The sequence below is a fragment of the Brassica oleracea genome, chromosome C8 (assembly GCF_000695525.1).
Source record: "Brassica oleracea var. oleracea cultivar TO1000 chromosome C8, BOL, whole genome shotgun sequence".
NCBI classification, from domain to species: Eukaryota; Viridiplantae; Streptophyta; class Magnoliopsida; order Brassicales; family Brassicaceae; genus Brassica; species Brassica oleracea.
The window spans coordinates 32,518,344-32,531,195 of NC_027755.1; the positions used below are offsets into that span (position 1 = coordinate 32,518,344).

The 12,852-nt window shown below is 34.6% G+C and overlaps 1 protein-coding gene across 1 annotated transcript; it reads left to right on the top strand.

Annotated features, from left to right (window-relative positions):
- Positions 1-8,787: 8,787 nt before the first annotated feature.
- Positions 8,788-10,011, top strand: LOC106309561 (GATA transcription factor 4). The gene is made up of 2 exons (XM_013746611.1): positions 8,788-9,094; positions 9,224-10,011. Exons 1-2 carry the CDS (start codon positions 8,891-8,893, stop codon positions 9,728-9,730), a joined length of 711 nt encoding a protein of 236 aa, XP_013602065.1. The 5' UTR covers positions 8,788-8,890; the 3' UTR covers positions 9,731-10,011.
- Positions 10,012-12,852: the final 2,841 nt, after the last annotated feature.

Sequence of the window (12,852 nt, forward strand, 5' to 3'; positions counted from 1 at the left end):
GAAAATAAATATAAATGTTTTAATCTAAACTTATTTTATTCGCAAGTCGGTCCATAAGTAATAATATTTTCTTTAGAAAATCAAGAAAGATATATTTAATAAAATTATAATATAGCGTAATAAGGCAGGTAGAGACCGCAGGTTGCTTTGCAGTCGTTTTCAGTTGAGCTTGGGAGGTGTAGAAACAAAGAACCTTAAAATATAAAAATCGATATTCAAATGACGGTTCTACCCTTGTATCTTTGTTTGCATTTATTGGTTGAAGCATTTTCTTTGTCCTTTTTAGGGTTTTCACGGAGAGGGAAACTTCTGGGATGTCATTTCTTTGACTTTATCTCCGTATATAGAGAGCGTGGCAGACACTCCCGTTTTGGTTAATTAAGCCTCACAAGATACAAATTACACAATTGCATATTATTATTGTACATAATAAAATAAAATGTTGTACTTTTTTTTTTGAAAAAAAGGCTATAAAATGTTGTACTTGGTGAAAGAAAATCTGATATCATCGTGAAAATTAGTTGCATTTAAATACGAATAAACCCATAGTATTGAAAAACATGTGAATATATAAAACTAATGGTTTCAGTCTCCCAGATTGATAATTATATGTATCAATACGTTTGATCACCGTTTAATTTACACCGGTAACCTTGAAAATGAAGAACTATTTATTTAATATATGATATGGTATCAAATGTGGTTGTGCAAATTTAACAAGAACTTGATTCGTTAGAAATATGTGAAAGAAAGTCGATGCTTTAATTTCATCTTCAAATAGATCTACTTTTTATGAATCCATGTGTTTCATAGACAAATGCATTCACAGGATCATAATAAATTTGAATATAGACTAGTCAACTCGTTCAATTTCTCGTGCATTGCATTAAAATCTTAAACAAACTTTCTGGAATCCTAAGTTTTAGATACCGTTTACCTTTTATATCATAGTTATATAAAATATAACTTGTGAAACTTCTTGACAATATATATTTTTAAGACCCAAGTTACTACATACATGTACGTACGTGACGCAATACGCTAATCGTGTCGGAGTTGCATTATCAGATCATTTCCAGAACACTCTTATTTAATTAATCCTATAACGCGTGCGTGTATAAAGCTATGTTATATATATGTATGTATCCATCCACTAGTAAAACCCGTGTGCTATACACATTTTATATATGCAAATGATGAAACATATTAACATACTTAACTTTTTTTTTGTTCAACTTTAACATACTTAACTAGACGATCAACGTTTATAAATGTGATTGGTTCTAAGTTGTTGGAGACTTTTATAGATTATCAAACTGACATATACACACGATAGATTAGTATAAGTTGATGAGTGGAGCCCACTACTTTTAACTGTTCTTGGGAGTATATTTATATTTGGAAATGTAATATTGATGGTAAAACGTACTCATATAAGAAAATCAGCCAATTCGAGAATCATGCTATAATAGCGCCAGTCAACTCTGACAACATTTTTTCCCAATATGTTACGCAAGAAAACAGAACACATCTAACGTGTTCGTACAAGAAGAAAATATCATAAACCGTGTTCGTACAAGAAGAATTTATCATAAACCCTAGACTTTAGTTCAGATGTAGTTTATAGCTTAACTAGTTTTATTAAGATACTTTCTATTTATGTAAGGGTTGAAGATTTTAATTAAAACATCAGTTTTGAATTTCTAATTCGAACAATAACACTCAATTGTGTACTTTTTCATTTTATCTTTCTGAAACTTTGAATTAATTTATTTCTAATGAGTGTAAGAGAAATTTGTTTATATTAATTGACTACAAATTCTCTCTTACATTCTTTCGTTTAGTATTATAAGTTTTATAGCTATATAATGTAGTTTTATCTTGTTCCAAAAAACAATAGATGTACGTTATAAAAGAGAGTCTGGACTTGTTAGGGTTTTTAGGTTTTTAGTGCTGATTTTCTTTTTTTTTTGGGTCAAAGTTTTTAGTGCTGATTTAGTATGTATGCCGAGAAGGATCGATAATTCGATAGTCTAAGAGATAAATACAAAAGTCATTCATAAATATTTATTATATCGTAAGGAGTTTTCCAAAACATGAGTAAAGTTATTCATAGATATTTTATTATATATTTCATAAGGAGTTTATTTTACTCCAAAACAGGAGTGTCTGTACATTGTATAAAACTGTCACATATTTTTATGAATAGTTAACTGGAGTTTATACTAGGCTACATGCATGAATCAAGTACAAAACAAAACCCGATAGTGAATTAAAAGTGCCATCCGAAACAAACCATGTATGCTGGAAACGGAGAAGAGGTTTATCTCTGCTCTTATCCCTAACTTGAAAGATTATGAACTTTCCAAAATTTCACAAGATTTCAAAACGAATAACTCGAAATGACCACTGAAAGGATACATTTCAAGTGCTTGATGTATATTACCTCTAAGACAGTACTTGCGGGTTTGTATTTTGTACTATGGATTAAGTATATTATACATATCTCATATTAATTCATGGACAAGTTGATAGAGAGATACATTGAATAATTTAGAAAAAGTGGGGAATATTCATAACCCCTCTTCGAGGCTTTGTATGTGAGAAGCCATATAGATAAACTTAGATATGGACATGAGGACATTGAGGAGGTAGACTCTCTGTTCCATGCTTCGCTCTTATTACCTTTAAGGGGACCATTTATCTGTACATATTTTGTCCATTAATCTCAACCTTACGCGTGTCTCTGCATAACACATGCATCGAAATATCTAAAAAGCTATATAGCGTTGTCTTAACGGCAAGTTCACTAGAAGTCGCCGCGCGTGTCCCCACTCTCCCAACCTCCGGTGTCTCACGATCGGCGATGTACGGGTCCAGCGAAATAGTGGCGAGGCTAGTGACCGTTCACCAGATTCTTTGTAAGACCCACTTCCACTTGTTATCATCTCAGCAACAAGGTCACACCATCAATTTCATCAAATCTATATTTAGTTAACCTTAACCTAACAAAATGATTCTATTGTCACTTACAAGCATAATTTTGAGTTGGAACGTCATGACGGAATAAACTCCATTGAGAAAAAGTTGTACTTCAAAAAAAAAGAATAACACTAACTGATTTGTTGTATTTCAATGTTATTTTTATTTTCTTGTGTCTATGTACAATTTCAGTATTTCTAAATTTTAATGTCATGGTTGAATAATACAGGAGAAGAAGTTTCTTTTAGCAAGTAAAATCCAGTTTAATCAGGATAAGGAAGCCATGATTTTGTAATAATAGATTGGATAGTGCATTGAAATTGTCATGGTCCTTCAATCTTCCCTTAGTGTATTTTAGCTTCCATAAATGGGTTTTAAATATAGACTTCACGGCCCAATTCAAATCCTTAACTAAGGATTGTGGCCTTTTGAAATTGTCATGGTGCTTCAGTCATTGCCAGACCGCAGATGTCGAACGCACCTCAACATTCTTAATGGCTCTATACGACGACCGTAAGTGATTTCCGTCTAATGTCCCGACACATTTTCTATGCCATGCATTTTTCCCCAAGTGGTCGTTCTCGCATTCTATGGAGACTAGGCCCCACGGCCCATGATTGTATACACAATAAAAACACATAACACTCTACACCATCTTCTCGCTAGCCAATCATCCAAACCGTTGAATTGACCTGACCGTAAAGGAAGAAACAAAAATCTTGCGTGGCTAAATCATCGACATGTACTTGTGTACTTCACTGGGATATGGCTGCAGCCTGCCGATGCCACAAATTAGACGAAGTGCTTTTTTTTCTTATTTGATTAGTGTAGGTAATTAAGTAGGAATCAAGAAATCAATCTCCTCCTCTCTTTTTTCTGTGTTTTTGGTTGAAGATCTTTTTAGAAAAATCTTTTATTTTTTTGTATGCTAGTACTAAATATTTCTCAGGGATGAGTAAAAGACCACAAAACTCAAAAACAACTATGTCATGTTTAGATGAATGCAACCCATGGAGCCGAAAGGACGGTTAGGATAAAGAGCTTGAAATGCGGAGCCCGCGAGTTGTTAGTGGCCAATAATTTCCTAGTCGATGGCATTCCTCCCTGCATTTGGCACTCGATCCCAACAAACTAGGCCAGTAAAGTTATTGAACATTAGACTGGTTCTTTTAATCCATCACAGTATCACATCTTAAACTTCAATGCAATATGTTTCAGTAAGCACTGGTTCTATTTTATAACTATTCAGCTACGACTATTTGCTCCATTATTGATTAGCTTATTGATCGGATTCGCGGCTCTTATCACAAGCTAATGCCTTTTTTTGGTTGAAAACTACTAGCTGTTATATTATCGCCTTTAAAAAGTTCTGCAACAAAACATCAATATCCTCCATACACAACTCAACAATTTATTCGTATTATAAAAGAAAAGGGGACAAGGACAGAGGATGAGCATAAGGTCATCATATTTGCATGTTAATCGTCAGAAGGGAAACATTATCTCAATTAAACTAATACTTATTTACATAAGAGGTGATTAAGTGGTGAATAAAGTACGTACCCTAACGAGCTAACACCAAATAAAATAACATTAGCTTGTCATTATGGGCACATGAGGTCGCACGTGTTTGCTTTGGGATCACCGCCTCACGTGATTCAAGGAAGCCAAACTGAACCAAAAAACAAGGAATTGTTGAAGTTAAGCACGACGATAACATTCGTATGTATCATCAAACGAATAATCAGAGAGGTTCTCTTGTTTCACAGAAAGGAATAAAAGGCAAAGTAAAACTACTACGAAAGCCTCTAGGCTCTAACTATAAAGAGAGCTTCGGGAGAAAGATGAGTGCACCGTATCCGTACGTCGATGTACTGAACCACGACATGCATGGCCCACTAAGCACCGTCACATTCTCTCTACTCTCGTTTTGCTCGCCGAATTACATAATTTAAACATGCTTTGATTTTGTATTCTATATTTATCTTTTTAAATTCATATTGTGTTCTAATTTCTTTGTTAGCAATGCTGTGTTCCTTAGCTTTTTTCCTCTTCTATTATAAAGTAATTTTGCAATAATAGTTGAATAAAATTTAATCTAAAATATATCAGTATACGTTCTTTTCTTTGAAAACCGATTTTATGAATTTATAATTCTGTCTGGTTTCAAAGTTTCAAATCATATTTTAAAAAAAACGTTGAAATCTTATCGGCCGCAGGATACATATATTGTTGCTTAGTGCTACGGTTAAGTACGTATATGCAGTTAATTTAGGAACTCCTGGAATTGAAACTTCTAATTCATGGCAACAAAATAACATAAACATTTAAAACTTTTCACCATTCATAGTTTCAACTTGGTAACCGGATAAGGTTCAACACAAATTACTTTTTCGCAAGAAACACTATACAAATTTCCCTGTGTAACTTTTGCCTACTTGCGATTCTTTAACAACGAAGAAAATATATGGGGGTCTACGAAAGGAACCTTCTGAATGGGACAGAAATTGCCAGTTGGATAAACTGTTGTCGGTAGTAAACAAAAATAATAAAAGTTTGAATAAAGCAATTTATCTCAGTTGGCTCCTCCTCTCGTTCCGTGCCATATTTGTTTTCAGAAGTGAATGGTCGAACCCCTTATACTTGCAAATGCTTGAATATATTGCAATCGCCTTAGTATAATACGCTATTGAATAACATATTGTAAACAATATATGTTGTTGTAACCTAAAGAAACCTAGCATTCTCACGCTCCAATACTTTCTAATATAAATTAAGAGTAAATACCCAAAAAAAAATTCTCAAAAAAACCCAAAAATAACATTACATGTTCTGAGTTTTCATAGTCGACTAATACTCAAAGCCTAATAGCAATTGAAGCTTTGAAGAAAAAAAATTCTCTGAAGAATTATCCGCCACACTTCTCGGGTTTTTACCTTCTTCATGGCTTCCTCTTATGTCATGAACTTTTCATCTTAGAGGCACGTGAAGGTGAGAACGGTCCTCACATGGAGGCACGTGGTCTTGCTGATTTTTCTTTATTTTTCACTGGTATCTTTAGCTTCAGAACTTCTATATGGATAGGCCAATAATTAAAATTGTCGGCTCGTATCAAAAATCACTAATTTATCTGCCGAGAAATCTATTTTTATTCACCAACAACTCCTTCAGGCTTCAACACATCTAAATATTATAGGTTAATAGTGGACTACAGTCCAGTCTGGTTGGATTGGATACTATACAAACGTATCATGCCATATATGATATATCTTTCACTAACAATACATATTTGGTAAATTCTTGTTAGTATAAACTATTGTCATTCTTGTTCACTTCAGATTTTTAAACGGTAACTATCTAGAAAATTTATTTAACAAATTATCAATAAATAAAAATTAGGTAATGCAGTTACTAAAAACAAGCGAATTGAACTGAATAAACCAAAACCGATAACTAAAACTGTATTCTCCATATACACAACTACTGTTAATTTAATAGAATTTACATTTTATCATTTTGAATGGCAAATGTTTTTGTTCGTATGTAATTATTTGATTAATGGGATGAAGGTTTGTGAAATACACACATGCACTTCAACTCGTTGCGGTACTATTATTCTGCGGGCGTTCAGTCAATTTACATACGATTCGTCATAACCAAAAAAAAAAGTGCAGATCAAACCACCATGAAAAAAGTCAGCCAATGTTCAAAACCTTACAAACCATATATACTCTTTAAACTTATTAACACGCCTTCCAACGTACAATTTTTGAATAAAGAGAGAATAAAACAAAGATGCATTTCACCATCAGGTTTTGTTGGTCGTTACCAAATTGGTGTAAAGTACCTAATCGAAATCGTGGAATAGTGGAATAGTGTATAAGCATGATGTGCTATCTTATTCACCACGCTGTTATAAATAGGAAGACTAAAATGAAAAGAAGAAAGAGATATCAAGAGATGAGATTAAAGTTCTAGTTTCTTGTCGATAAGGGTCCAAGTTCGCACCATGTCACTAAAAGCCAAAGCAAAGTGGGATCTGAAGATACATTGTTGATGGAATATATGTTCTGGTTGCATATACACTTAATATGTATGATGTACCCTAAAAATCCAATTTACTTATTTTTCTTAGATTATACTTATATAACAAATATATAGCCAAAAGAAGATATATCCACCCGAAACTGTTATGATGATTGGCGGTGCTAGATGGTTATTGAGCACAAGATAGAGATAGATGCATACATGTATAATTCTGTTTTGGCCGAATATGATAACAATGTTCACAACAACTGGTTCCCTAATTTTATATCATGCATGTGTCATGTACATACGAGTAATTATATAATTTAAAATGAGAAATGAATAAATACGGAAGCAACGAGCAATGCGTGAAAGAGACATAAGAAGAAGATAAATGATAAGAAAAATATACACAAAAAGAGGGGCAAAGGAATTTATAGAACCAAAGTGCAATGCACTTCGGATCGTCGGTCGACTCATCTCCTTAATTGTCTACATCCATTTTCACATTTCCCACTACATTAATTCGTACTTTTTAAAATACTATAAAAATTAATGAGCCGCTAGTAGATCAGAAATATTATCAAACCTGTGTTTCATAGAATAATGAAAACATGCTAGTTCGATAAAGCGAATGGACGAATGGTGTGTTAAAACATTTTATGTATGCTCTACTCTACAAGGATCGAAATCACACGCCCATCTCGGTTAAGTTGTTTTTATCACAAAATGCGAAAATATTACTGTAAGCATAGTCGAGCATAGTCGTCACTCGGCCGGGATGTTGCCCGATAGTTCTCAATGGCTAATTTTAGTACAAATTAACATAATATATTTTCTTCTAAGACACATTTTAACACAAAAATTTGTTTTAATTATATGTTTTATTTAGTTTAATTAATAATCTAAGAGACGAGTTTAGGTCTCGTATTTTAAGTGATTTTCGTTTTTTAAAATCAACAATTATCTAAATTTTTGGCTTAAAAGTCAATTTCCCTAAATGCAGAAAACTAATTTCGTCTTGTGTTTCTTAATTTATATGAGAAAGTAAAAACCGGAAGATAAAATCATCAAAAACTTTAAACAAAAGTCTACTTTCATACAAAGCCTTGTTTTTTTTTCTTTGTTTTGGTTGTTTTTTATTTTTGGTAAAAAAGTGGTTTCACGGATTTGCCCGAAACCCAAACATAATAAATAATCTTTCCTAACGTGGATTGAACCCGAGCACCGAAAAGCTACTAGCACTCCCTTTACCGCTAGATTAACTCGCAGTTGGTTTGGTAGTTTTTTTATTGAACAGAGCAGAGAACACAAACGAATAAATTTGATTTAGAAATTCCTAAAGTAAACTAAGCGAAATAGTATAATTTCGTTTATATAGTTTACGCTTCCTTGCTTTCTCAAACTCACACTAAGTATTATCATTATGCATTGGAGATATGTAAATCGTAAAACATGGTTGTTGTGTTATCTACTCAATGTAACCAAATCTATCGCTTTTTGCGAAATAGATTGCTCTCCTTCAATAAAAAAAAAATGATTTTGCATATTTTTAAAACTTAAAATTCGGTTGTATTTCGTATAAATATACACTAATTAAGTTTAGTGATAATTAATCCCCGGTAGCAATATATTTTGCAAAAAGCACATGCATGCTCGAAGAAAATGTAGACAGAATTAAATTTAAATAAAAATAAATAAAATAAAAAAAGGGAAAGGGTCAGGTCAGTCTCGGTGCATGTTAACTCAATGCACGTTCTCGTCCCCCGTCCTTTTCTTTAACTCTCACACACTCTCACTCTTATATTAAAGCTCTGAACCAGTGACCACTTACTGAGTGAGCAAGTACGAGTCTGAGTCAAACCCCCCGAGTCAAGTAATAATGGACGTTTACGGCGGCTTATCTTCACCGGACTTGCTTCGTATCGACGACCTTCTCGACTTCTCCAACGACGAAATCTTTTCATCTTCCTCCACCGTCGCTTCCTCCGCCGCGTCTTCGTCGGAAAACCCTTTCAACTTCCACGCTTCTCCACCACCTCCTCCTCCTCTCCTCACCGACTTCACCCACGATCTCTGCGTTCCGGTGCGTTACAAAAAACTTCAATTTCGACTGTCAATTTCTAGGTTTCGAGTTTTGATTTTGATGGTTTACTCCGGTTTAACTGATGGACTCGGTTATGTGTTGGTTAATTGTTTTTTTTTTTTTTTGCAGAGCGACGACGCGGCTCATCTCGAGTGGGTATCACGCTTCGTCGACGACTCGTTCTCCGATTACCCAGCGAATCCACTAACCGTGAACGTCAGGCCTGACGCGCCGTTCACCGGAAAACCTAGAAGCCGTCGATCAAGAGCTCCGTCGTCGCCTTCCCTTGCCGGAACCTGGGCTCCGATGCCGGAATCCGAGCTTTGCTACTCCGTCGCGAAGCGTAGCCCTAGCAAGAAACTGGAAGTTGAATCGGTGACGGCGGATGGCGGCGGGGGGAGGAGGTGCACGCACTGCGCGTCGGAGAAGACGCCGCAGTGGAGGACGGGACCGCTCGGGCCTAAAACGCTTTGCAACGCGTGTGGAGTCCGTTTCAAATCAGGGAGGCTCGTGCCGGAGTACAGACCGGCCTCGAGTCCGACGTTTGTGCTGACTCAGCACTCGAACTCTCACCGGAAAGTTATGGAGCTCAGGCGACAGAAGGAGCAGATAGAATCGCGTTTCCAGCCGCAATAATAATTCGCGTTTGCGTTAGCGGCGTTACGGTTTCTTTTGGGGTTTTCTTTGGAGGGTTTTTGGAAGTCACGGAGTTTGGTGACGTGTCGTAATCGTGACGGCGATGGTCACGTGACCGATGGAGAGCTTAAGGTCAAAATGTTATTGTTAGTTTGAAATCGAACTCTGCTAATCACGTCATTAATTTTTGTTAGTAGTATTCATTTGAATTTTTTTTCTTTTTCAACTGGTTTTTCGTTTCTACTTAAAAGTTATTGCATTAAATGATTTTATTGGCTGCATTTAATCTTCTCCCTTTCAGTTATAAAAGCCACTCAACTACCACAATTGACTTTTGAGATATGTGACTTACGATATAAATAAAATCACAAGTCATGCTGCATGATCTTCATGGATACACATATACATGCTTAACGAGTTAATTGTTTTCGTAAAGAGATATATCATAGTCGAAATGAAACAGGGTTGCTCCTGCGTAGGTTATAAATTCTAACTTTAATTATCTGTATTATCCGTTTAAGATTTCATATAAAGTATAGTATTCAGTTAGATTTTTGTTCAAAACTAGTTGTTCAAACGCACCAAAGCTCCACCACCAACCATTTTTGCTTCACTTGATGTTTTCTTTAACTGAATTGAAGAATAGAGAAGATTGAATGGAAAGAAGGACTGAAGTAGAAGAAGTCTCCTCAGCTAATCTCTATGTATCCATAAGAAAATAAAAGATGAAATATAAATAAGTCCTATATTGCTAGATTAATTATCTAAGAGCAATATCAATACCTGATTGCTCAAACAGTAACACAACCCGAGAAAAACTTTGAATTCTATGTTAATCACTTTACCTCAATCTATATTGCGATTTAGTTTCAACTTTTTTTTTTTTGAACATTGGCTTTCAATTTAGTTTCAACTTTCAACTAATAAATGACCATATCTTTCTTAATAATTTGATTCAAACTCATCCATACAAAATCTATCCAATGCATCTGGATGCAGAGAATTGGAACCAACATTACGCATGCACATCCAGACCGGATATTCCACACTATTAGCTAACGAAATTAACATATAGATCAGACAAATACATTACGATATCCATATAGATGGTTCCATCTCAAAACATTACACGAGATCAATGAATCTTATTAGTCATGGAGATTGATTCACATACTCGGATTATTAGATGATTTAGATCGTATTAAGTATTAACCACCATTTGAAGAGAATAACTCATCTATGGGATATATGTGGAGATAGGGGATTTATTAATATGGGAATATCAGCAAATGCTACTGTACATGAACCAATTCATGGACATAGACGAAGGAAACACAAGGTCTCATTGTTAAACAGAATAGAAGAGATGATTGCTGTGCAGAAGATAAAGACAGAGCAGGAGGAGGACATAGCTGTATGGAAATATCAGGAAGATCAATATAAGGCGAAGTTCTCCACAAAAAGCACTTGGTTGATACTAAGAGAAGCTTATATTAAGTGTGGTTGGGATAAGGCTGTATGGTTTAGCTATGCAACGCCGAAGTATGCCTTTATTCATTGGGTGGCTATGCATGATAGGCTATTTACAGGGAGCAGAATGCTTCAGTAGAATGGAAATATAAACTCAGAGTGTGTGTTCTGTCGAGACCCAGTTGAGACGAGAGAGCATCTATTTTTTGAGTGCCAATTTTCAACAGAGATATGGAAGGCTCTCACAAAAGGTTTCTTGTGGGAGCAATACACTGCCAAATGGTCTGAGATACTGCAACTTATCTTAGCCAGCTCGCAGCAAAGGGTACCAAAGTTTACTCTTCAATATGTGTTCCAAGCAGCTTTATATACCATATGGCGTGAAAGGAATACAAGGCGACATGGAGATAAACCTTCTTCAGCAAACAGACTTATTCATTTACTGGATAAGAACATTCGAAACAGATTCACTACAATTCAGAGGATGGGAGATGATAAGTATGAAGTAGGAATGAGATTTTGGTTTGCCACAAGAAGTATAGCATAGACATAAAAAGAAAATTTTGTCTTTTTACACTTTCAAAGTAAGCTGCAGTTGATGTAAATAATGGTTTTTTGATTTGAATAAATTTAACATTCAATTAAAAAAAAAAAAAAAAAGAGAATAACTCACCTCGGATTCAGCTTTACAAAAAAAAAAATAAACGGTTTTTGTGTGTGTGCGCGCTTCAGGCTTTGGGCGTTGTCAATGACGGTAATATGCAGAATCTACCTTCGTTTTATGAATGAGCTTTGTCTGCTTTGAGACTCGTTTACGTAAACCGCCAATGGTATGGCGACACGTTATCCTTTCAACGTGTAAGAAGTCCAATCCGTAATTGCACGTTGTAGGATGTGGTGTGACCCTTATTCATTGCCTTGATATTGCAGTGTGCACGACTATGCCTTTGCTCCTAAAATTCAAACTATCGATATCATATTTACTTTATTTACTTGACAAAGAATTTTTAACGAAAAAGGAGATTATAGCTTAGTTGGATGAGAATGTACTATGTCCCACATCTTTTTTGATAAGAAAAACAACTTGTTATGAAAACCTACTTACGCTTGAGACTAAGCCCATGTTTTTCATTTCCATTTTTGGGCCAAGCCTGTTGACTACTACTACCTATCTCTAATTAGGATCATACAGTTTCCACTTATGATCCTTGTTGAAATTTTTAACAACAAAAAAAAAAGAAATTTGAGACTCGGTTATGAGCCTATGATTATTAGAAAAATAAAGTGATGAAAATCTGAGACAAACGTTTATCAATTCTCATGGCTAAAACTAAACCAGAAATATGATTGTATCTCCTAGACTATATTTGCGAAATAATTTTGCCACATGTCCTATCTACAGTCATTTTTACAAAAAAAAAATGATGACATGGCTAACAAGATTGATGACATGGCTTCTAGAAAAATATGACATGGATAATTTCATTTAATGTTGATTTATATTTTTTGGCAAATTTATTAGAATATGGTAATAATTCATATATTACATTCAATATTGATATTTCATTTTGGTAAACTTTTTTTAAATATGGTAATAGCAAATGCATCATCTATAAAATAAATATATTCACATATAACATTTCAAATTTTGA

What these genes read in the sequence shown, in the direction of transcription:
- LOC106309561 (XM_013746611.1), top strand. Translation starts at nt 8,891, where the DNA reads ATGGACGTTTACGGCGGCTTATCTTCACCGGACTTGCTTCGTATCGAC. An exon ending in CCCACGATCTCTGCGTTCCG is followed by an intron (nt 9,095 to 9,223) that starts GTGCGTTACAAA and finishes TTTTTTTTGCAG; the next exon opens with AGCGACGACGCGGCTCATCT.